Source organism: Rana temporaria, chromosome 11, assembly GCF_905171775.1.
Source record: "Rana temporaria chromosome 11, aRanTem1.1, whole genome shotgun sequence".
Lineage (NCBI taxonomy): Eukaryota > Metazoa > Chordata > Amphibia > Anura > Ranidae > Rana > Rana temporaria.
The window spans coordinates 147619485-147644530 of NC_053499.1; the positions used below are offsets into that span (position 1 = coordinate 147619485).

Here is a 25046-nt window from a genome sequence, read left to right on the forward strand (position 1 = left end):
CCCGACGCGATTTTCCCGACGTGCTTTGCGCGGATTTACGTTGAGCCGAGTTTTGAGAATCGCGACGGGTGTAAAAGAAAAAAAAAGAGTTGCGGCGGGGGGAAAAAAAAATGTTAAAAAAATTTACAGCGACGCGGGAAAGAAGGGTATACTTTTACATGGTGTACTAAGTTTACACTTTGTAAAAGCAGCCCTAATTTTGCGACGGCAAACTAACACTTACGGAAAAAAAACTAAGGGAAAAAGCTTTGTGGATCTCCGTAAGTGCTAATTTGCATACCCGACGCGGAATTTCGACGAGAAATGCCCCCAGCGGCGGCCGAGGTATTGCATCCTAAGATCCGACAGTGTAAAACTATTACACCTGCCGGATCTTAGGAATATCTATGCGTAACTGATTCTATGAATCAGCCGCATAGATAGAAACAGGGATATGACGGCGTATCAGCAGATACGCCTGCGTATCCCTTTTGTGGATCTGGCCCACTGCTCCTGGATTTCCCAGCCGTTAAGCGCTCTCTACTCTCCCATGCAGCTGACACAGGAGATCACATAATTGGACCAGAGCAGCCTGTAGACAAGTATATAGATCTTTCTTACACCGTCATAATAGGGCTTGGGAAGGAAGCATTTTAAGGATTACTCAGATTTTTGCCTGGAATTGTATTTTTAAGCTCTGCAGTGCCCACTGCTGGCACATGAAATGACCAGTTGGGTGCCAATGATTATCTTCTAGTGTCAGTGTGTACAAACAATGCCCCATCGTTTGTATCATTGTGCCCCAATGTTGGTGTCATTGTGAGGAATTCTGCTCTTTCGTTGGTGTCAGTGGGAAGAATTGTGCCCCACTGTTGGTATCAGTGGTTGAAAATAGTGTCCCAAGGGCAGGATGAAAGCAAACTAGGTGCCACAGTTTGGAGATCACTGCTCTATGGGTAAAGCTTTCTAGGTGTAGGATAGAGTTAACTTTATCTATCCAAAGGCTTGTGGTAGGGGGTTGAGCAGAAAGCCAGTGTTATGTGATACTATTCCTGGGAAGGTGCAGAGTTCTTGCTACCACTGATGCAAGATGAGGGTCATCAAAGAAGGTGGTTTAAGATTCTCTAGATGGCCATCTTTGAATCAAGAGTACTGTTGAAATGTAGTCAGTGCCAGACCATTTTTTTTTTTGCGATCTCTTTTAACCGTTGCTGAAAGTTGGCCAGTGCAACCCATAAGCAGAGCACCACCCTCCAGTCCACTGTAGCCCTTCCCACATAAGCATAAAAGGTGATTCCAGAGTGCAGAATTGGATGACCGTGCGTAAAAATACCTATTACTTGAAATATGGGGGGAGCATGTGATAGTTTCCTTACCTGTCATGTGTGGCAAGTCTAGGAAGGAGTGCGTTTTTACTTCAAGTTCAATCGCTGGAAAGTTTTATTGTTTTGGATAAACAAGCAGAGTTCCCACTGATGCGTTTCACACACAGGCAAGCCTGGCTTTGTGAGTAAAACGTGCTAGTAGAGGAAATCGCAGGTGTGTACTCTGCTTGTTTGTTCAGAACAATAAAGTTGGCGGCGTGTGAACTTCCCTGGAGTGCAGTCAGCATTTTTTTTCCCCTTGCAAGACTCATGGGGGGCGCATAGGACGAGGCTCTACCAGTATTTAGCAGCTGGGTTCTTAGAACACACTGACCTAGGGCTTGGAGCAGCACTTTCTGCATTTCTTTCCTTGGCAGGATGACCTGGTGGATACGTGGTCAAGATTTTGCAAACTTGTGGCTATATACTCGAAGCACCTAATTTTACCATCAAAAACGTATTGACTCGAGTATAAGCCTAGGTAGCTGGATTCAGGTATCCGTGCCTAACGTTAGGCAGGCAGGCGTAGTATCTCCTATACGCTACGCCGCCGTAAGTTAGAGAGGCGAGTGCTGTATTTACAAAGCACTTGCGTCCTAAGTTACAGCGGTGTAGCGTAAATGTGCCGGCCTAAGCGCGCCTAATTCAAATTGTGAGGAGGTGGGCGTGTTTTATGCTAATGAATCGTGACCCGAAGGGATTGACGTTTTTAACGAATGGCGCCTGCGCCGTCCGTGGATATCCCAGTGCGCATGCTCCAAATTACGCCGCAAAGACTTATTTAGTTTTGACGTGAATGTAAATTACGCCCAGCCCCATTCACGGACGACTTGCGCAAACAACGTAAAAAAAATTAAATTTGACGCGTTCCGACGTCCATACTTAAAGAGGAGTTCCACCCAAATTTGGAACTTCCTCTTAACCCACTCCTCTCCCCCTTACATGCCACATTTGGCATGTAATTTTTTTGGGGGGGGAGTGGGGGCTTCAGCACGAGTGGGACTTCCTGTCCCACTTCCTCCTCCCTGTAGGCGACTAAGCTTAGTCGCCTTCAGGAAGTGGCTGCTGTAGGCGATCGCCTAGAACACGTCACAGGTCCTAGGCGATCTCCTGGCCAATTACAGGGCGCCGGGCCGCAGGCGCAGTGCCGCGCCGCTCGCGCCGCTCGCGCATGCGCAGTGGGTGCCCGGCCGTGAAGCCGAAAGCTGTCACGGCCGGGTGCCCACACTGAAGATGAAGACGCCGGCCGGGGAGGGGGGGAGAGGAGCGGAGCCCCGGCCGGCGCGTCGCTGGAGCAGGTAAGTGCCTGTTTATTAAAAGCCAGCAGCTACACTTTTTGTTGCTGCTGACTTTTAATAAACATACAAATGGCTGGAACTCCCCTTTAACATTGGCTGCGCCATCTTTTTGGTGGAATATCTTTAGGCCTGAAAACGCTGTATCTTTACTGCGACGGGCAAGCGTATGTTCGTGAATAGGCATATCTCGCTGATTTACACATTCTAGGCGTAAATCAGCGTACATGCCCCTAGCGGCCGGCCTAAATAGACAGCTAAGATACGACGGCGCCCGCGGTCGTATCTTAGCTAGATTTAAGTGCATCTCAATTTGAGAATACACTTAAATTTACGACGGCGCAGATTCAGAGTTACGACGACGATCTGGCCAAGGGTGTCCATCTGCATGCCTCACTGTGTCCATGACTAGACTGACGTTTAACATGGGGGTCTATAGAAGGGGTTTGAAAAATCGGTGCTCCCCAGCCAACAAACTTTGCACACTTGTAGAGGAGAAATGGGGCTACATGTGTGCTAAGTTCCCGAGTCCAGGGGACCTACGACCGGCCAGTACCAGGTCCCCAAATTCACCAGAGAAATTACCGTTTAACATGGAAAGGGGTGCCCGACTTTGGCTGAAGGTCCCCCAGATAACAAACTTTGCACACTTGTAGCCCCACTCTTCCTCTATATGTGTGCCAGTTTGGGGTCCAGGGGACCTACGGCTGACACCGGGTACCCAAATTCTGGGAGATCAGGCGCAAAAAGGTGACTCGAGTATAAGCCGAGGGGGGCATTTTCAGCACAAAAAAAATTAGCTGAAAAACGTGGCGTATATACGGTAGTGTACACATGTGAAGAAAGCCAGGGCTGCTTGCAATGCTTTTGGAGATGGCTTCTGAGATGGTGTGCAGTTGAGGCATGTTTTTTTGTAGTTTTGTTAGTCTGAATAAAAGTTTATTTATTTTTTTCTATTCCCCTGTACAGGAGCTGATGAGCCAGAAACAGAGAGTCGCCTCCGAGAGGGACAGGCTACAAGCTGAACTCGAACACTTTAGGAAGTGCCTTGTTTTGCCCTCCTCGTTGTGGTCTAGGGGTTATTTTAAAGGCCACCCCAGGTGACACCGTCTCCCTTGCACTAGACCTGGACGTACAGTATAGAAATGATCTATTTTATTATCTTGATATTTAATATTTTTCACTGGGAGGACTGAAATGGGGTAAATAAAAGAAAAAGAAAAAAATCACCACACTTTTTGTTTGTTACTTCTGCATCACCATGGAAAAATAAAAAAAAATGTACAAAAAAAAAAAATCTATATATGAATGTGCCATGCATGACTCAAAAGGATTCTGGGAGTTTGGCAAAGAAAAAAGAAAACCTCACTTATGACAAAGCTGCGGGCCATCCCTTCACCCCCTCAACTCTCCGCAGGTGGCACCTGCCTCATCCTACCCCAGGATTCCCCTTATCCATAGACTGGCTGCATTTGACACTACAAGCGAGCTAACAAGCGTTCCTGCGGACTGTAACCATTTGTGGGTGCCTTCCTTCCCCACCCCCGACTTATCATTACCATTGTGCTATTGTATGAGTCTGCCATGGGCAGGATTTATTTATCACTTGTTAATTGCTGACCAATTATGGTCCACCAAAATGTTTATTATATATATATTTTTTCCTTGCCAGGAGATGGACTTGTTTTTTTTTTGTTTTACTCAAGAAATGATACATTTAATGAAATTTTGAAGTTATGGACTTTATCATACATAGAAAAAAAAAAAGAAGAAAAAATTATCCTTGCAATGCTTTGCAGCAGGAATGCACTTACACCTGGATGTCCGATTGGGTTCAAGGTACCTTCTTACATTCTGGTCTGCTGGATGGTTCGAGGGATCACTGCAAAGAAAGCTGCTACAAATCTCCCTCATCCTCGCAAAAAGTAACGCCATCGGGCAGCAAAAAGCGTAACGATTGGGTGCTTTCACCTCTCCCTATTTACTGTATATAATAAAATAAGGGTTTTTTGTATGTTTTTATTACGTTAATTATTGTTATAAAGGAAAGAAAAGCCTGCCATTCAATGCTTCATGTTTTTGTTTTTTTTTTCTCCAAGCCGGGCGGGGTTAATTAAAAAAAAAGCCCCTTTTTAACTTGCTATATTGAGTGTTTGTGTGATCTGCTGCTGGTCAGGACTCTATTCCATCAAGGTTGTGTTTTTTTTTAATTTGAGAGAGAAAATTAAAAGTTCAAAAACATTTAAAGATGATTTTGCCTGTCGCTGAGTATTGTTGGGGCAGATAATTTTACTTTGTTTTTTTTTTTCCTTTATCTTATCTGGATTTGGGGAGTCACATATTCATTAGAAGGCTGCATTCACACCTGAGCGTAGGTCGTTCGGTCGTTTTTTTCTGGCGTTTTGTCGCACGTTTGCATACAGCGTCGTCCAATGTTTTTGTACTTCGACGTTTTTTATTTTAGCCAATAGGAAAAATTATCTTTTCATCACTTGTTGCTATGTTGTTAGATTTTTTTTATCTTCTGCCTGGATGAAATGTTCTATTGATTAAAGCGACAAAACACCCGTAGCAAACGCTCGTTGCTTGAATCGAGAGTTTCCATTACTTTCTATGGGAAATAGAAACACTCAAACGCCCAACAAAAAGGGTCCGGAACTTGTTTGAGCTTCAGGCGTTCGGCATCAGGCGTTTTGGAGTGGAGATGTGAACCATCTCCATAGGGAATAATGTATTTTTTTCCCCTCCAGCGTTTTTGAACGTCGCGCTTCAGGCGACAAAACGCTCAGGTGTGAATGCAGCCGAAAGCTCAAGGAGTTACTAAACATGAAGGTGTGCAAAGCCGTTGTGGACCTCTATCACTCCTATATGAGCTTTTCACATACACTCCGATCAGCCATAAATTATGACCACTCACCATAACCTGTGGACTCCATTAGACCTCTGAAGGTATGCTGTAAAAATCTATTATATAAATATATTGCGCTAATCCAAAAGTAGAACATTTTAAGCAGCCAATACAACAAAGGATGAATTGTGAAAAGAATGAAAAAAATAAGTGCAGCGCCAATGTGAAACCCGCCTCATTGGCGGAGTCCAAAAATTAAATCCGGAATAAACCAGATGTGAAAATACTATAAATAAACAAAAATATGAGTGATCAAAGCAAGAACACCACTCCAACCTATATCACATAAAGTTCATAATTGGTCAATGTGTTTTGAGAGGAAACCGGTCGGGTACACTGGTCCTAACCATTTCCTCACTGTGCAACCTGTATGACATCTTCCATTCATATACCTTTTTGGGCGGTTGTTTGCTTTTTTGCTGATGTGGAATTGGATGTGATTTTTGTGGGATTTCAGTGTTAATTTTTTTGGATTTTTATGAATACATTTTTACACTGAGGAGCTTTTTTCCCCTGACTGGAACATATTTGTGAATAACCTTTCCCTACGGCGGGGATCAGCAATTAGCGGACCTCCAGCTGTTGCCAAACTACAAGTCCCATCATGCCTCTGCCTCTGGGTGTCATGCTTGATGCTGTTAGAGTCTCGCTATGCCTCATGGGACTTGTAGTTTGGCAACATTTGGAGGTCCGCTAATTGCTTATCCCTGCCCTACGGTATCCGGATTGGAGCTTGACATCTGGCAGCAGTCCCATCCAGACGAAGTTGGATGTAAACCACGTCAAGCCTTTGCAAACGCTGTGTACCTTAATGGTGGAGGAGCCCTTCAGATTAGACCATTAGTCGGTGAGCTGATCTCATTCCAAACAATGCTAATTAACCTCTCCGCTAAAGTAAAAGGGGGGAGGCTGCATTTTTATGCAAATGCAGGCCAGACACACCCTCATCCTACTCCGTGCGATTGGCTGCAGGCGCAGAGCCGATTTGCATGGCTCAGAATAACGGCAGAGGCGCGTCCGCAATCAGCCCGCTGTTACAAATGGGCTATTAAGTAAAATTATAGTTGCGTGTGATCTTCATCCGGAGAGAGAGCGATCTGCATCGAATTTCATGAATAACTCATGAGGATACAAATCTTTTTTTAACATATGAATAGGAGGAGAGCTAGCTAAACCCTCTGCTGTGGCTCCCGCCGCAGGCAATGCGCTTTCCTGTGCCATCATGGAAGCTGAATAAGAACCCACCCAAAAAATTACCTTCATCTTCAGCTGGAAAAGGGTGGCAACGTTAATTTTTATTTTTTTTCTAATTTACAGATTGGTTTAGATCAGATTTGAATGAATATATTTTTTGAAAACATTTAAACATTTAAATAAATAAACATTTACAAAAGGGGCCAGTTGTTGGGAAAACGTGTGTAAACTAAGCTTGACTCCTCCTGTATCCGTTTTGAGGGGGACATGGCCCTCCTCTGGCCGTGCCCATAATCTGATCTCACCTGCTCTTACATTTTGTGCACACATACAGAAAGGAGCTGGCAAGGACTGGGTCTTTTTCTTTTCTGGTACCACATTGGAAAGGAGACTGGTGAGACAAAGAGCCTACATAAGTTGCAGGTTCTGCCCTCATGGCATCCCGGCTCCTACTGAAGCACCTTGGCAGCTGCCTCTTCTTCCTACACCTTAGCCCAGCCCTGTACTGAAAAGGTAATATTCTGGTAAGTGACTGTCACTTTGAGACAAGATGGTTAATTTATTAAGGGGTTGTTTTCCCTTATGCATGAAGGTGAAAAATGTTCTGCATGCAGCAGCTGCCCCAACCCACCCTAAAGCTGGATATTATTGATACCTTCATACCGCTGACCATACGCACAGCTTTCAGGGGGGGGTTTCACCGGTGATAGCTGCAGGCATCACCCCAGTACCATTATTTATAGCAGGCGGTCAGCTCTTTAGGGATAACCACCGATGCGGCTAAAAGCTGCTCGGCCGTTGTACTATAGACCTTACCGTAGTTATGTAGCATGAGGCTGTATATTCTGCACATTTTTCAATGAATGCAAGCCGATATAACATGCACTGCATTGAAGCTAACATGCACTGCATTGAAGCCTTCACACAATGTCACAGTAACCATGAGAAAAACCAAAGTTGAGGAATATTCCTCTATGTACACTACAAAAACTGTACGATTGAATCGGTTCCGATATCGCCATTTTACTAACCTGAAAGCTTATTATGCCAAATAGGAAACCTTCATCTTGTTTAATATTTCTAAAGTGGAGGTTCACCCTATAAAAAAATTTCTAACACTGCATCCAGCCCAGTTGTGCATATAAAATGACACTGACCTTCCCCCCCCCTGTAGATAGCGTTTAGCCGTGGAATTCACCGCGGCTTCCGGGTAGGGAATCCCGCGGGAGTGGGCGTTCCTATTGACATGCTAAACGACAGCGTGCACAGCGCGTCACGACTTCCCGAAGGAAGGTCGGCTCGGCTCTAGCCGGTGCGCAGGCGCCGAATAGAGCCGACCCGAGCTTCCTTCGGGAAGTCGTGATGCGCTGTGCACGCTGTCGTTTAGCATGCCAATAAATTGGCATGTCAATAGGAACGCCCACTCCCGCGGGATTCCCAACCCGGAAGCCGCGGTGAATTCCACGGCTAAACGCTATATACAGAAAAGAACAAAAAAAGGTCAGTGTCATTTTATATGCACAACTGGGCTGGATGCAGTGTTAGAAATTTTTTATAGGGTGAACCTCCACTTTAAAGATTCTAACTACCAGGAAGAATTAAGTCCTTACATTTAAAGAGCACCTGCCTTTTTTTAGATCCATCAAGGCAACGCCTGTTAGCGGGCATCCACTCACCTTCTGCTGCGGGCATCCACTCACCTTCTGCTGCGGGCATCCACTCACCTTCTGCTGCCGCCACATCACCAGCCGTCCCATTAAAGTGAATGGGACCGTCGTGAGTCAACAGCGGGTCAGAGGAGGAGCTGCTGTGGGACAGAGATGACAGTTGCTCTATAAAAATCATGATTCAAAATAAAAGTTGATTTAAAGTGATTGTAAAGCTTCAAGTTTAAAAAAACAAAACAAAAAAAAAAAACACACCACAAACATGTCATACCTCCACTGTGGAGTTCGTTGTGCACAGAGTGGCCCCGAACACTGTCTTCCGGGGTCCCTCGGCAGCTCCCCCCCGCATCGTATAACCCCTTAGGAGAAGCGCTCTCCCAGGGGGTTACTTTGCGGGCGTGCTCCAAAGTCTATCATTCAGCGTCCATAGACGCCGAATGCAGGACGCGACCCGGCCCCCCGCGTCATTGGATTTGGCTGGCGGGAACCATCAATATATCCAATCAAGAGCTAAGAACTCCAGGAAGAGAGCGTCTCCACCGTGGGAAAATTCCAGGGCTTAGATAACTAGGGGGGGGGGGGGGTGTTTACTGGCAGGTTTTTTCACCTTTAAATCAAGTGATTTAAATCAAAGCCACTCTGGCCTTCAAGAAGGGGGAATGGCCTGGCCAACCCTTGAGGTGCCCTGATGAAGGGGGAATGACCTGGCCAACCCTTGAGGTGCCCTGATGAAGGGGGAATGGCCTGGCCAACCCTTGAGGTGCCCTGATAAGAAGGGCACCCCAAAGTGTTTCAGGGCCGGACCGCTATCTCTTCATCTGGGCCCACCAAATGATTAAACTTGAATGGGCGTCTTGTAGAGCAAAAGTTATTGCTGAGCACCATTCAAGATTTATCCATTGGTGTCCACCATGTTGAAGGGAGCGTGGTCAGTGACCACACTGATCAACATAAGGACCAAAAATTACTGAGCGGTAAAAGGGATCCACTGAGTGCGTTCATGTTTTCTCTTTGGTGAGCCCTGATGAAGGGGGCGTGGCCTGTCCCCCAAAACATGTTGGCTGTCTTTTTATATGACCAATTAAAATGATCTTGGAGACTTTCATCCTTTTTGGCCTGGAGCTCCTTTCAGTTTGTTCTGTAGTCCAACAGATGACTTACATGACCCTTTACTGCAGCATATTACAAACCGGCAGCTGCCTTTTAACATTTCAGTCTTTCACAGAAGAGGCAAGAAGAGAACTGTAAATAGTAGTTTTATTAAACTTTTGTGAAAAAACAGACAAGGGAGCTTCATTTTCCTTTGAATCTCAGCACTGGGGACATCACTTGCCGACATCGCTCAGGCTCCGGTACACAGGACAGCTCTGGGTAAAGATATAAATCTGGGTCCTGAGGCTCCTCTCGGAATGAACGCATGTCGCGGGCGCCAAAGTAATTGAGTTCCGCTGACTTCGCTGATGCCTTATAGGCTTAATAAACGCAGCATTGCCATGGTGTGCCTGTATCCAGATCTATTTACAAGGAACTCCTCCTCAACTGGCCTGCGGAGCTAATAATTTACTGTGATCGTTCTCACCTGGAGCTGCGACAGCAATAAAAATACAGAATCGTTCGGCACGACGGCGGCGAAAGAAGACGGAGGACTTTTTGTGCTTGCAGTCTGTTGGCACAGATGAACTTGCTCCTCACCAGCACGCAGCTAATTAAAGATGCCTCACCAATTTAATTGGGTTGACACGGTGGGCGAGTCAGTATTCCTGGGTCTGTCCATCCTCCGGGGTCTGCAGGCTGGTCCGTAGTTTGTACATGTGGTTTAGGGATTCGGTGAAAAATTTTGAGATTGTGTTAATCTCCATCAGCGTCAAATTGTCCAGCTGGCAAAGAAGAGAGAGAGGGAGAGAAGCGTCACAGTCGGGAGCGCACAAGCAGGTGGATCAGAGGAGGCCAAGCTGGCTGGGAAATTGCTGAGCCAAGTTGGACGTGGGGACATAGGACAACAGTTGTAGCTACAAAAAGCAGAATGAAAAGAACAGCTTCCGTTCTGCAAATGTGTGCAAAGACGCACTGGCTCTCGGCATGGACATATTTCCACGCACATGGCATTTTCCAGTCCTCTGCTTTTCACAATGGCTCATACTGTTGTACATGGCAAAGCTGAACTACACGCAGGCAGCTAAACACACACATAAAATACATACAAGGGAGCAGTTTTTACCTGCCAAAGAAATGGCTATCTAGTTACCCAGTTCTGGGAGGAGACCCGACCTGATTTTTTTTCTGCTGAAATCCAGCAACAATTACAGGTCATGTCCATCCCCAACATGTACAAATGACCAAATCAGACACCCAGTGACACTGAAGCCACTATACGAGGCCAGGGGGTTCAAAACACAAGACATAGCAATACAGAAGACAAAGTCAATAGCAAAAAGGTAGACATGGAATGGGACACAACTTGACAAAAGGGGGAATGCCCTATAATTATCCAGAGCTCCAGCGATTCAGGTTTTGCCATTGCCTGTGTCTTCTGTATGCATTACCACAAGTGTAGGGCGAGAGGTTTGGGCCGAGCAAACATTCGACCTAAGCATTGCCTGTTTAGTAAATCCATACCAGACCCTTTCCGAGCATGCAGCCTGGGGGGGGGGGGGTGACGAACGAGCGCCAAACCCCACCTCCCCCCCCCCCCCCGAACCATACCTGGCCACATGGTGTGTGTCTACGGACAAAGGGGGAGGGGGCTTATCAGAATCCGGAAGCCTCCCTTTAACAAGGGGGCCCGCAGATGCCACCCCCCCCCCCTCTGTGTGAATGAGTACCCCTAACCATTCACCAAAAAAAAGTGAATAAAGGCAGTACAAGTACACTAACTAGCTGCAGGGCCCGGTCATCAAATGGGGGGGGGAATTATTCTCCAATGAGAATCAATCAATCAAGAGTGTACATTTGGAATCCTGCTATAGCGATGAATTTTGGAGGACAATCCAAGCTTATCTCTAGTAAGGATGAGCTCTGGCGTGTACGCATAGAACACGTGCAGAGCCCGCCAGGAAGTGTGCACGGCGCTGCGCTAATAACAGCCAGGGAAACATTTCACGATCCCTGCAGCCGAGCATCGGGACAATGTCTCCCTGGCTGTGATTAGCACAGCGCTGTGCATGTGTTCTATGCGAACACGCCAGAGCTCATCCTTAATCTCTAGTTACAAATAAGTGGGGATTTCCTTCCACTTCCTGTTGTGTCCCAAAGTCAGAAAGTGAAGGGAGATCTCCCCAGTAGGACACATATGAATACGAGTTTTAAAGTGCATGTTCTCCTTTTCATAAAAACTGAAAAGGTGTTTCCTGAACACCCTTCCCCAGACTGCACTGTACATACCACTTTGGATGATGAGCTGTCAGTGCCCACGCAACCACTCCATGGATTCGAAACCCTCATTCTTCACCCCTTCTTTCTGCAGGGCTTTCAGGATGGATCACACCCATTCTCTGGGCTAGCCAATGAGAATCATTACGATTCATCCTGGAAGTGCTGCACAGAGAGAGGAAGAAGAGCGGGGATCCCAAATTCCCAGACCCCCGTGACGGCAGCATGGAGACTGACAGCTCATCACCAAGGTAAGTACATCAGGGAACAGGGGGGGGGGGTATGAGGTTGGGAAGTACATTGTTTATTCCTTAATTTTTTCTGAAAAGGTGAATCCTTTAACCATTCACTGCTAATTTTAAATCAGAACTCCAGGTAAACCTAATTACCCTTGCAGTGGGCCACCCCTGCACTGTAAGGGTTAAATATCCACTTTGCTCTACAATACCAGGACAATGCAATTTTACTTACCCTGACGCGCTGGGGGGGGGGGGGGTACCTTGCGGGCACGCTCCCAAGTCATTCATTTGCCATCCATAAAGATAAGATGTATGTATACAATGACAATAAAGGAGATATTATCTTTATGGATGCCGAATGTATGACTTGGCCCCACCCCCCACGTCATTGGCTGCACTGCTATCAATCTATCCAATCAAGAGCCTGTTGGAAGAGGCAGGGCGCGTCACCGGCGAGTGAATTCCACGGCTCAGGTAAGTAAAACTGGGTGGGGGGGGGGGGGGGCTGGCAGAACTTTTTTCACCTTAATGCATAGGACGCACTAAGGTGAAAAAACACAAAGGTTTACAAACCCTTTAAGATACAATTCTGTCCAGTTAGGTGGAATAAAAACATAAAATAATTGGAATATCTACAGATCACATATCCAGAAGCCTCAGATCTGCTTTAACCTGTCTCATGCCCAGCGGGTATCACTGCCAAACACATTGGTACCTTAGCGTGAGCTTCTTGTTCCCGCACAAAGCTGTCTGCAGACAGTCGGAGTTTGGCGATTCGCGTGTCCCACGTGTCCTTAACAAGCGTCCTGATCTCATCAGCTTTTGGGATGTTGTCTGAGGCGCTGCGGACAAAAACTGTGTTAAAATAAAAAATAAAAAAACAACCTCTCCAGGGTATTTTCAGACAGTACACTTGTTTTAATTGATGTTTAGCCAAGAATAAAATTTAGTTAAAGCCTGTCAATTTTTTACCTGCTTGTTCAGAGGCTTTTCATATACAAGTTGGTAGGCGACAACTCTCGCTGCAGAGTTGCAGACAGTGCAGTCACCACCTCTACTTAACAACTGCTGCAATAAATGAATGAATTTCATATAAAATGGTAGGTAGAGCCAACTAAAAAGGCTTATATTAGGCAACATCCCGGCCTATAGATTTCTATGGAGCCAATAAAGAGCAGAAAAGCTTTGGTTCACACTAGTGTGGCTTTGAAATTGCGCTACTTCAGTGCAATTTTAAAGCCGCAGATCAGTGTAATTTGTACCTCCAATTTCTTTGTGGCTTGCGACTTCGTTTAACAGAAATGTATGCAAGTTGCAATGAAATTGGGGAAAAAAAAAAAAAAGTAGTGCAGGAACCTTTTTCAAAGCCGCTGCAATTTGAAGTACAGTGGGGATCGAAAGTTTGGGCACCCCAGGTAAAAATTTGTATTTATGTGCATAACGAAGCCAACGAAAGATGGAAAAATCTCCAAAATTACAGATTAGACATTCTTATAATAGGTCAAAAAAAGTTAGATTTTATTTCCACCATTTACACTTTCAAAATGACAGAAAACAAAAAAATGGCGTCTGCAAAAGTTTGGGCACCCTGCAGAGTTAATATCTTGTACTGCCCCCTTTGGCAAGTATCACAGCTTGTAAACTCTTTTTGTAGCCAGCCAAGAGTCTTCCAATTCTTGTTTGAGGGATCTTTGCCCATTCTTCCTTACACAAGTCTTCCAGTTCTTTGAGATTTCTGGGCTGTCTGTCACGCACTGCTCTTTTAACCCCCCTGGCGGTATTCCTGAGCGTGACTCGGGGTGGATTTTTTGTGCTAAAATCGGTATCTCGAGTCACGCTCGGGGTAGCTATGCAGAGCCTGCAGTGCGCGCTGGCTTACCTTGTTCCTGGATCCAGCGATGCCACCGCGCTGTGTGGCATCGCTGGATCCAGTGTCCCCGTGTGCCGTCGATCTCCGTTCCCTGCGACGTTACGACGCACAAGGGTGGAGATCGGCGCCAAATTCAAAAAAGAAAACAAACACTATACATACAGTATACTACAGTACTGTATGTAAAAAAACACACCCCCCTTGTCCCTAGTGGTCTGCCCAGTGTCCTACATGTTCTTTTATATAATAAAAACTATTCTTTCTGCCTGGAAACTGTAGATTGTCCATAGCAACTAAAAGTGTCCCTTTATGTCAAAAATGGTTTTAAATCAGCTAGAAAACAGCGATAATAAATTATAATCACTTGCAGAAATGTGCGATAGCGATTTGTGGGGAAATTCATCATAAAAAAAAAAAATAATAAAAACAGCAACAATTCTGCAACTGAGCAAATTTCAGTGATTTTGAGTTCATTACATTATTGAATAATTTTTATTAGAATTATATTATTTGTTATAATTATTTATAATATTATAATTTATAATAAAATGTCATACCCGGGATGCCTATTTTTGGTCAGATTTAAGTAAGTTATTCCCAAGAATTACAGGCCTAAAAATTTCTTGTCGCAATTGCGACCTGGCACCCGGATATTGTCGACCCCTGCTTTAAGTTCCCACTAAGATAAATGTACAATTACATATATAATATCACCTTCAAGGTAGATTGACTTACTGGTTCAGCAGTAATTTAGTGAGCTCCATGTAATGCAGGTTTGGCATGGGGGTGAAGGTCTCCTCTCGACGTTCATTGTCCCGGATCTGCTCCAGCTTTTCTGAAAATTGATATATTTAAAGATGAACAAATGGCTGCTGTGCAAACCACGCCCCCCCCCCCCCGCCCCCACCAGGGATGGACTGGCCATTGGGACTACAGGGAGTTTCCCTGGGGGCCGATGGCTCAGTGGGCCGGCTTCAGTGATGGCCGACTGCTGCCCCCTTCCACTCCTCTGTCTCTCCCTTCCCACAGCGCTCACCTCCTCTCCCTCCCACGCAGCGCTCACCTGGGGGGGGGGGAACAGAGGAGCAGGGGGAGGACCAGAGGAGCAGGGGGAGGACCAGAGGAGCAGGGGGGACGACAGAGGAGCAGGGGGGACGACAGAGGAGCAGGGGGGACGACAGAGGAGCAGGGGGGACGGGACAGACAGCTGACTCAACAGCTATGGCCTGGAAGTTTCTCACTTCTGCCTAATCTTGTCCCATAAGGGGGGGCACCAAACTGATTCTTTGCCCCGGGTGAAATAATGTCTAGCTTCCCCACTGGTACTGCCTATAAAAGTACCAGTACCAGCCGTTCTACTCTAATAAAGAAGAGAGGCTAGTGGCTAGTAAAGGGGGAGAGGGGGCTTGGGTGGCCGGGGTGGAAGCTGTCCAGCCGCCATAGGAGAGACCTGTCAAACTGGGCCAGTCTGGATGAAGTCCAGGGCCAACTTTTTGTCCCAGTCCAGCCCTGGCCCCCACTGTTATAACACCCGACAAATTGATTTTTAAGTCTGCAGACATGGTTTCAATTAATTTCCTTAGAGCCCCGATGAAGGGGGGCAGAGCCCCTGAAATGTGTTGGTTTTGTAAACAAGTTATCTTTGGAATAAACTTGTATCTGTACTGGAATACCACAGACATGCCAACTAGGGAAAATAAAATAAAAACCATCTAACCACTACGATTGCTGCCCACTGGGCTGCAGTCATTCTCTACCAGCGAAAGGAACACAAAATATCACTTACCCACATCCATCCACTCCGGGGGGACGATGCGACATTTCTGCCTCTGCTTCAGATTGATGGCCATCCAGAGCGGCACCTGGACAGGCAGACCGGGATTGAATGGACCCAAATCACCCTGGGAAGGGAAAACCAGAAGCGTTAATGGAAATCCAAAAGTTTACCGATTGTCAAAAAAAATAAAAAATGTTCAATATGGCCTGCAGCATACACCTGTGCGAGAACCGCGTTTACCTGCGTGGGGATGCACAGGTGTTCCCTGCATCTCATCCCATTCATGTCGGCTGGGACACATCAGCTGCTGCTCAAAATTTGACAGCTGTGCGGCCCCAAACACACACACTGCCTGCTTTCAGGGCCACGCACGTCTGTCACATTGGAATGTACCATGGCGCTGTACATCTGTCTTGTTTAGTCTTCCATAAGGGCCCTTTCACACTGGTGCGTTTTTGCCGCGTTTTCGCGGGTAAAAATAGCGCCCATAAAACACTCCCCATGCCCCTCTTCATTGAAATGAATTAAAAATGTGGTAAAAACGCAGTAAAATCGCGGTGTTTTACCGCGATTTTAACGCTCCGTTTTTAATTCATTTCAATGGAGGGGGCATGGGGAGCGTTTTATGGGCGTATAATAGCGCTATTTTTACCGCGAAAACGCGGGAAAAATGCACCAGTGTGAAAGGGCCCTAATACTATTGATCGGTGGCTTATTTCTAACTAGTTGCTGCCCACCCACAGTACATTTACTGCGAGTAGGCTAGATGTCACACATGTAGGTCATTCAGCCAAGGGCACAGCTCCCATGACCGCTTTGTCCACCAATTGCAGCTTGTGCAGCAGGCAGGGGATCGTGCGATCACAATGTCATCATACTGTAGCGGTTATGAATGGATTTCATTCATGAGAGCTCAAAACATTGCTGTTACAGTAATCATAGTAAATTAGTAGGAATACCGCGCTGTCCCCTTTAAAAAAGTGAAAATAATGCAGCTTACACAGCAAAAAGATCAAAAATTTGCAAAAGAATACCATAGAAAATAAAAGTGCAGCGCTAAAAGATTATGCAATATCAGATAACATAGATAAATTAAATTAAACCACAAAAACGTAAACTAAATTAAACCACAAAAACGTAAACAAAACCACCACATGTGTGCACCGTAGTGAAATGTGAGAAAATGTTCAAGTGAAAAAAAATATAAACAGGACTTCCTGTCCCACTTCCTCCTTCTGCCCAGGGACCGCTTAGGCGATACATCATATCGTCTTTTGGTGGCCCCTCCCTGTAGGCGATCACCTGGGACACGTGACAAAAAAAAAAAAAAAAATTGTAATAAAGATACATTTTATAATTTATTCCCTTATGTTATGCCCACAAAGTCCCCAATTTTTTGAGAGTTTTTAACTCCTTTCAACCCTTTTACAGAATAATTGGATGTTGGCATTGCGGGGGTCCTCCCTTTCCATTCTGTATAATTGTTACAGGCCTCTATAGCACCTGCATAGTCCATAGTGCTGTATATACAGGGGGGTGTATAACAGGCACAGACCATTATGTATAGAGGTTACAGGCCTCTATAGCACCTGCATAGTCCATAGTGCTGTATATATATGGGGGGGGGGTGTATAACAGGAACAGACCATTCTGTATAGATGTTACAGGCCTATATAGCACCTGCATAGTCCATAGCGCTGTATATAGAGGGGGGGGGGGGGGTAGCAGGCACAGACCATTCCATATAGATGTTACAGGCCTTCATAGCACTTGCATAGTCCATAGCGCTGTATATACAGGGGGGGGAGGGGTAGCAGGCACAGACCATTTTATATAAATGTTACAGGCCTCTAGTCTATAGCACCTCATAGTCCATAGCGCTGTATATACAGGGGGGGGAGGGGTATCAGGCACAGACCATTCCGTATAGATGTTACAGGCCTCTATAGCACCTGCATAGTCCATAGCGCTGTATATACGGGAAGGGGGGGGGGTCGGGGTATCAGGCACAGACCATTCTAGTATAGATGTTACAGACCTCTATAGCACCGGCGTAGTCCATAGCGGTGTATATACAGGGGGGGGCGTATAACAGGCACAGACCATTCTGTATAGATTCTCTATAGCACCTGCATAGTCCATAGCGCTGTATATACAGGGGGGGGGGTATAACAGGCACAGACCATTCTGTATAGATGTTACAGGCCTCTATAGCACTTGCATAGTCCATAGCGCTGTATATATATGGGGGGGTGTATAACAGGCACAGACCATTCTGTATAGATTCTCTATAGCACCTGCATAGTCCATAGCGCTGTATATGCAGGGGGGTGTTGAACAGGCACAGACCATTCTAGTATAGATGTTACAGACCTCTATAGCACCTGCGTAGTCCATAGTGCTGTATATACGGGAAAGGGGGCGGGGTATAACAGGCACAGACCATTCTGTATAGATGTTGCAGGTCTCTATAGCACCTGCATAGTCCATAGCGCTGTATATATATGGGGGGGGGGGGTATAACAGGCACAGACCATTCTGTATAGATTCTCTATAGCGCCTGCATAGCCCATAGCGCTGTACAAAGTGAGGAACTACAGCCCACACAGTAATTGGGCAGTCATGTTCTTGCTAATGATTAGGCACGCCCCCTATAGCACCTGCACAGTCCATAGCGTTGTACAAAGGGAGGACATTCAGGTCTATGCGGGCTCCCGCTATAATAGTTGCCTTCTATAGCACCAACACTGTCCGTGGCGCCTATCCTGCCCCGTCCCAGCCGGTGAAGCTCACCCCGATAAGGTAGACCTTGTCCAGGCTGAAGTTGGGGATGACGGTCACCATCTCCTTCTCCGCCAGGAACTCCACCTCGCAGGCGTCCATCGCACACACACACACACAGACTTTTTTTCCCGCGCTCACCTCTCCAGCCAATCACGGGCCGCGTGCGTTCCAGGGCAGAGGCGGGCTCGGCGAGGCGTGGAGCGCAAAAACCCGGAAGCCGGGGAGCCTCGCTGGGTTGTGTCACGTGACTGTGAAGGATACAATGTTGCAGAGTGCTGTTCTTTAATAGAGATGTTGGAGAGCAGCAAGGCAACAATGATGTCCCCCAACAATGATGTCCCCCAACAATGATGTCCCCCAACAATGTGTCTTCACTATTTATTCTCTCTAGGGTCTAATTTTATCTTAATTTTCACACTTTAGATATTATACATTTTTTTGCCAAAATTTTATAGCCTATTCTGTCCTGGGGTGACAAACTGTATTAATCAGGGGCGGCTGATTTTTTGTTTTTGGGGGGGGGGGGGGGGGGGGGGCAAACAAACTGAAAAAAACAAACCATCAAGCACATCCACTGTGCCATCAAACTCAGCCACTATGCCCATTAATTACCACCACTGTGCCATCAAACTCAGCCACTATACCCATTAATTGCCACCACTGTGCCATCAAACGCAGCCACTGTGTCCATCAGTTGCCACCATTGTGCTCATCAAGCGCATCCACTGTGCCATCAAACGCAGCCACTGTGCCCATTAATTGCAGCCACTGTGCTATCAAACGCAGTCACTGTGCCCATCAATTGTCGCCGATGTGCCATCAAACGCAGCCCCTGTGCCCATCAATTGTCGCCGATGTGCCATCAAATGCAGCTACTGTACCCATCAATTGCTGCCAGTGTGCCCATCAATTGCTGTCGGTATGCCCATCAATTGCTGCCAGTGTGCCCATCAAATGCTGCCAGTGTGCCCATCAATTGCTGACACAGTACCCATCAATTGAAGCCAATGTGCCCATCAAACACATCCACTGTGCACATAAATTGCTGCCACTGTGCCATCAATTGCTGCAAGTGTGCCATCAATTGCTGCCAGTGTGCCCATCAATTGCTGACACTGTGCCCATCAATTGCCGCTACTGTGCCCCATCAAAATGCTGCCAGGGTGCCCATCAATTGCTGACACTGTGCCCATCAATTGCCGCTACTGTGCCCCATCAAAATGCTGCCAGGGTGCCCATCAATTGCCTCCCCTGTTGCTGGCGGGTCCAGGATCTGGGGGGAGTTTGATGTCCTGTAGTGCCCCTCCCCCCATGTGATCCTCCATAGCTGGTTATAAATAGCGCAGTTTGTCATCCCCCCCCCCCTGGATACAAACAAATCCCGGCTGATTCTGCAAACATCACAATCAGAAAGGGAAGAAAAGACACAATGCAACAGTTGTGACGGGTGCGAGCGAGCCGCCCTCGCAGGATAATTCCGTAGGCGCCGCGCACACACATAACATTGCACAATGATAACGCGCAGCCGGAGATGTGACGAGCTCGCCTGCGAGTGACCCGGCGTACAGCGAACGTTTCTCTTGTCTTTCGCCATCTGCTGTTCTCATCATTAAATCTGAACACCCATCTGCTGCGCAATCTTATCTCCCCGCCGCCGCCTCTGAATTCCCGGCGAACGGCGTCACTCGCTATAATGCGTTCGCTTCATCTCTGCTGTAATTATTATAGAGGGGGGGGGGCGCGGCTGCCACCATCTTCACACGCAGCGTATGACGGATCATCTCCCAGCACTAAAATCCTGAACTACATTAACCTCTTCAGCTCCAGAAGGTTTTACCCCCCCCCCCCCCATGACCAGGTCATTTTTCGTTACTTTAACTGACAATTGCGCGGTCGTGCGATGCTGTACCCAAACAAAATTGGTGTCCTTTTTTCCCCTCGAATAGAGCTTTCTTTTGGTGGTATTTGATCACCTCTTCGTTTTTTTTGCACTATAAACAAGAGCAAAATTTTTTTTTTTTAATATATGGGACAGATCCACAAAAGAATTACGCCGGCGTATCTATTGATACGCCGGCGTAATTTTAAATTTCCCACGTCGTATCTTTGTTTTGTATCTTCAAAACAAGATCCGACGGCATCTCGGGTCGATCCGACAGGCGTACGTCTTCGTACGCCGTCGGATCTAAGATGCAATTTTTTCGGCGGCCGCTAGGTGGCGTTTCCGTGGAATTCCGCGTCGAGTATGCAAATTAGTTAGTTACGGCGATCCGCGAACGTACGTCCGGCCGGCGCATTTTTCACGTCGTTTGCGTTCGGCTTTTTCCGGCGTATATTTAAAGCTACTGTTATGAGGCGTACTCAATGTTAAGTATGGCCGTCGTTCCCGCGTAGAAATTTAAAATTTTTACGTCGTTTGCGTAAGTCGTTCGCGAATAGGGATTTGCGTAGAATGACGTCAGAAGCATTGGCTTGTTCCGGGTTAATTTCGAGCATGCGCACTGGGATACCCCTACGGACGGCGCATGCGCAGTTAAAAAAAACGTTGTTTACTTTGGGTCACGACATATTAACATAAAAACACGCCCCCATCACAGAGATTTAAATTGAATCTGGGCTTTTTTTATTTGATTTTTTGTTGTTGTTCGAATATGGGTGTTTATTTATTAATAATAATAATTTATATAATATTTTTAAGGTTACGGATTAATTAATATTTATTTTTGAATTATTACATTGATTTTTAGTTATTTGTGTATTTATTTGACATTTATTTGTATATATATTTATTACTATTTAATTTTTTTGAATTTTTTCATTTGAGCAAAAAATCACACAAAACGCGCAAATACACACAAGAAATTGCAAATGGCGCGCTTCCATTCATTACCATGAGAAAAAAAAGGGGCAAAAAATACTGAAATCTGCCCGATTTAAGCATCTTATAGTGGAGATGTGAACCAACTCAAACTGTTTTTTTTTTTTTCTCCTCCATAATTTTTTGGAGCTTCAAGCTTCAAAACGCTGAGGTGTGAATGGGGCATGACTTTCTCACATTGTGAGAAGCTCACAGTATGCAGTGAAATCAGAGTGAGCCATTTCAGTCCAGGAGAGGAGCCGCTACAACTGTGCGAGACTGAAGGGAAGGTCGGATGTCAGAATTATTTGTTTTAAATGCATTTAAGACCAACATTTTTTCTAGTTGTGGATGGAGTGTGTGCAGGTTTGATATTTGTGTCCCCACTTAGGGGATTCTCACTTCCTGTTGTGTCTCTGAGGCAGGAAGTGAAGGCAAATCTCCCCAAGGGGACCTATCATTTACACACACACACACACACACACACATATATATATATATACTATGGGCCAGATCCACGAAGCGCGGCGCGGCGCTTCTCTCCGTCCGGCGTAGTGTATCTCAGATACACTATGCCGCCGTAACTTACTTTTTTTTTTGGTATCCTCAAAGATTTTCCGCCGTAGGTTACGGCGGCGTAGTGTAACTTAGGCGGCGTAAGGGCGCGCAATTCAAATGTATGTGATGGGGGCGTGTTTTATGTTAATACGTCGTGACCCGACGTACATTCATTTTTTTTTGAACAGCGCATGCACCGTCCGTGGGGGTATCCCAGTGCGCATGCTCGAAATTCAACCAGGAACCAGCCAATGCTTACGACGGTGACGTCATTCTACGCAAAGCCCTATTCGTGAACGACTTACGCAAACGACGTAACACTTTCAAAATTTGACGCGGGAACGACGTCCATACTTAACATAGGATACGCCTCATATAGCAGGGGTAACTATACGCCGGAAAAAGCCGAACGCAAACGACGTAAAAAAATGCGCCGGCCGGACGTACGTTCGTGGATCGCCGTATCTAGCTAATTTGCATACTCGACGCGGAATTCGACGGAAACGACACCTAGCGGCCAGCGTAAATATGCACCTACGATCCGACGGCGTACTAAGACGTACGCCAGTCGGATCGAGCCCGCATTCGGTCGTATCTTGTTTTGTGGATACAAAACAGAGATACGACGGGGGAACTTTGAAAATACGCGGCATATCCATAGATACGATGGCATAATTCGTTTGAGGATCTGGCCCACAGTATATATATATTTTTTATTATTATTATTTTATTTCTTGGAAACATTTGTAATGTATGTGAAATAATGGGGGTCTCTTCCCATACACTACATGTGTAGAAATGGATATTTCTGAACTCTAATCATATTCAGATGAAGTACATTTAACCCCGTGAAGCCAGAAGATCTGTGAGCCATAGATAATGTCAATGAGGTCATCTGTGCGCTCAGCGCTGGGAAGGATCCGGAATAATTGTTCTTACATTGCACAATTCCAGTATAAAATTTAGTATCTGCAATGAAATTGTTTGGCACCATCAGATCTCCCAGCGGGGGAGCAACAATCTGCTGCAATGATAAGGAAATGGATTTTTATTCTGATTACAAATTTTCCTTGTGCAAATTGTCCCTTTATTGAGATAAATGAAGGAGAGAGGGATGGGGGGAGAGGAAGGGAGGAAAGAGAGAAGGAAGGAAAGAGAAAGAGGAAAGGGAGGAAAGGAGAGTGAGGAATAGAGAGAGAGAGGGGGGGGGTGGGGTGGGGAGAGGGATGGGGGGGGGGGGAAAGAAAGGAAGAAAGGAGAGTGAGGAAGAGAGAGAGAGAGGGGGGGTGGGGGGGAGAGATGGGGGGGGGAAGGGGGAAAGAGTTAGGGATAGAGAGGGGTGGAGGAAATAAGGGCGGGGGAAAGAGAGGAATGGGTAGGGTAAGGAGAAAGAAGGGAGTAAAGAAAGAGAGAGAGCGAGAGAGAGAGAGGGAAGGGAGGAAAGGAGAGAGGGGGATAGAGAGAGAGAGAGGGGGGGAAAGAGAGAAAAGTAAAAGAAGGTAGGAAATGAGAGAGAGAAGGGGGTGGGGGAGAAGAATAGAGGAAAGAGAGAATGGAATAAAGGAGAGAGGGGGAAAGAGAGAGAGAAGGGGGAGGGAAGAAAGAAAGAGAGAAGAGAAGAGGAAGGAAAGGAGGGGGTACAGATAGAGGGGTTTGGAGAAAGAGATATAGGGAGGAGAGGGGAGAAAGAGAGAGGGATGAGGAAGAGAGAGAGGAAGAGGAGCAAGGAAATAAGGGAGGGGGAAAAATAGAGAGAGAGGGGGAAGGATGGAGAGAGAGGTAGGAAAGAGGGGGAAGGAAAGAGAGAGAGGGAAGAGGAAGGGACGAAAGGAAGGAGAAAGAGAGAAGGGAGGAATGGAGAGAGGGGGTTAATAGCGGGAGGGGGAAGGAGAGTGATGGAGAGAGAGACAGTAGGGAAGAGTGAAGGGGGGGGGGGAGAATGAGAGAGAGGGGGATGGGGAAGAGGAAGGGGGAAAGAAAGAGAGGAGGGATGGGGATAGAGAGAGAGAGCGAGAGAGAGAGAGAGAGAGAGAGATGGAAGGGAGGAAAGGAGAGAGGGGGATAGAGAGAGAGAGGGAAGGGAGGGAAGGAGAGATGGGGATAGAGAGAGAGGGGGGAGGAAAGAGAGAAAAGTAAAAGAAGGGAGGAAATGAGAGAGAGAAGGGGGTGGGGGAGAAAAATGGAGGAAAGAGAGAATGGAAGAAAGGAGGGAGGGGGAAAGAGAGAGAGAGAAGGGGGAGGGAGGAAAGAAAGAGAGAAGGAAAGAGAAGAGGAAGGAAAGGAAGGGGTAGAGATAGAGGGGGTTGGAGAAAGAGAGATAGGAAGGAGAGGGCAGAAAGAGAGAGGGATGAGGAAGAGAGAGAGAGAGGGGAGGAGCAAGGAAAAGAGGGAGGGGGAAAGATAGAGAGAGAGGGGGAAGGATGGAGAGAGAGAGGTAGGAAAGAGGGGGAAGGAGAGAGGGAAGAGGAAGGGAGGAAAGGAAGGAGAAAGAGAGAAGGGAGGAAAGGAAGGAGAAAGAGAGAAGGAAGGAATGGGGAGAGGGGGGTAATAGAGGGAGGGGGGAAGGAGAGTGATGGAGAGAGAGACAGTAGGGAAGAGTGAGGGGGGGAGAGAGAATAAGATAGAGGGGGATGGGGAAGAGGACAGGGGAAAGAAAGAGAGGAGGGAGGAAAGGAGTGAGGGGGATTGAGAGAGATAGTGAGAAAAAGGGAGGAAAGGAGAGAGATAGCAAGGTTAGGGGAGAGAAAGGGAGGAATGAAAAAGAGAAGGAAAGAGAGGAGGTAGGAAAGGAGGGGGGTAGAGAGAGAGGGAGAGATAGAGGGGAAGTATGGAGAGAGAGCGGAAGGTAGGAAAGAGAGAGGGAAAAAAATAGAAAAAGAAGGGAGGAAAGGAAAAGAGAGAATGGGAGTGATAGACAGAAGGGGAAAGGAAGGAGGAACAAGTTAGAGAAAGATATGAAGACATGTGGAAGAGAGAGATTGGGGAGTGCAAGCAAAAGAAGAGGGGGGGGATAGGGAGATGGAGAGAGAGATTGGGGGGGGGGTGTTGGGGTTGGGGGGAAGGGATGTTGGGGGGGGGGGGTGAAACAGGGGAGGAAAAGAAAGGGAACAGTAAAGAGTGGGGGTGACAGAGCAAGATGGAGTAAAAGATGGTGGGGAAAAAAAAGAAAGAAAAAGACAACATTG

General features: G+C 46.5%; 2 protein-coding genes across 8 annotated transcripts in view; one reads left to right on the plus strand and one right to left on the minus strand.

Moving 5' to 3' along the window:
- GSE1 (Gse1 coiled-coil protein) overlaps positions 1–4885 on the plus strand; it is a 486852-nt gene extending 481967 nt beyond the window's left edge. For all 7 annotated transcript variants that reach the window (XM_040329398.1, XM_040329399.1, XM_040329400.1 and 4 more), the window contains one exon: positions 3608–4885. In XM_040329398.1, the coding sequence (XP_040185332.1) occupies positions 3608–3742 (135 nt within the window). In that variant the 3' untranslated portion in view covers positions 3743–4885. The remainder of the gene's footprint in view (positions 1–3607) is intronic.
- Positions 4886–9647: 4762 nt separating this feature from the next.
- Positions 9648–18574, minus strand: GINS2 (GINS complex subunit 2). The gene is made up of 5 exons (XM_040329406.1): positions 18456–18574; positions 15672–15786; positions 14621–14720; positions 12731–12857; positions 9648–10284 (listed from the first exon to the last, which is right to left on the minus strand). The coding sequence occupies exons 1-5, from the start codon at positions 18543–18545 to the stop codon at positions 10159–10161; spliced, it is 558 nt and encodes a 185-aa protein (XP_040185340.1). The 5' UTR covers positions 18546–18574; the 3' UTR covers positions 9648–10158.
- Positions 18575–25046: the final 6472 nt, after the last annotated feature.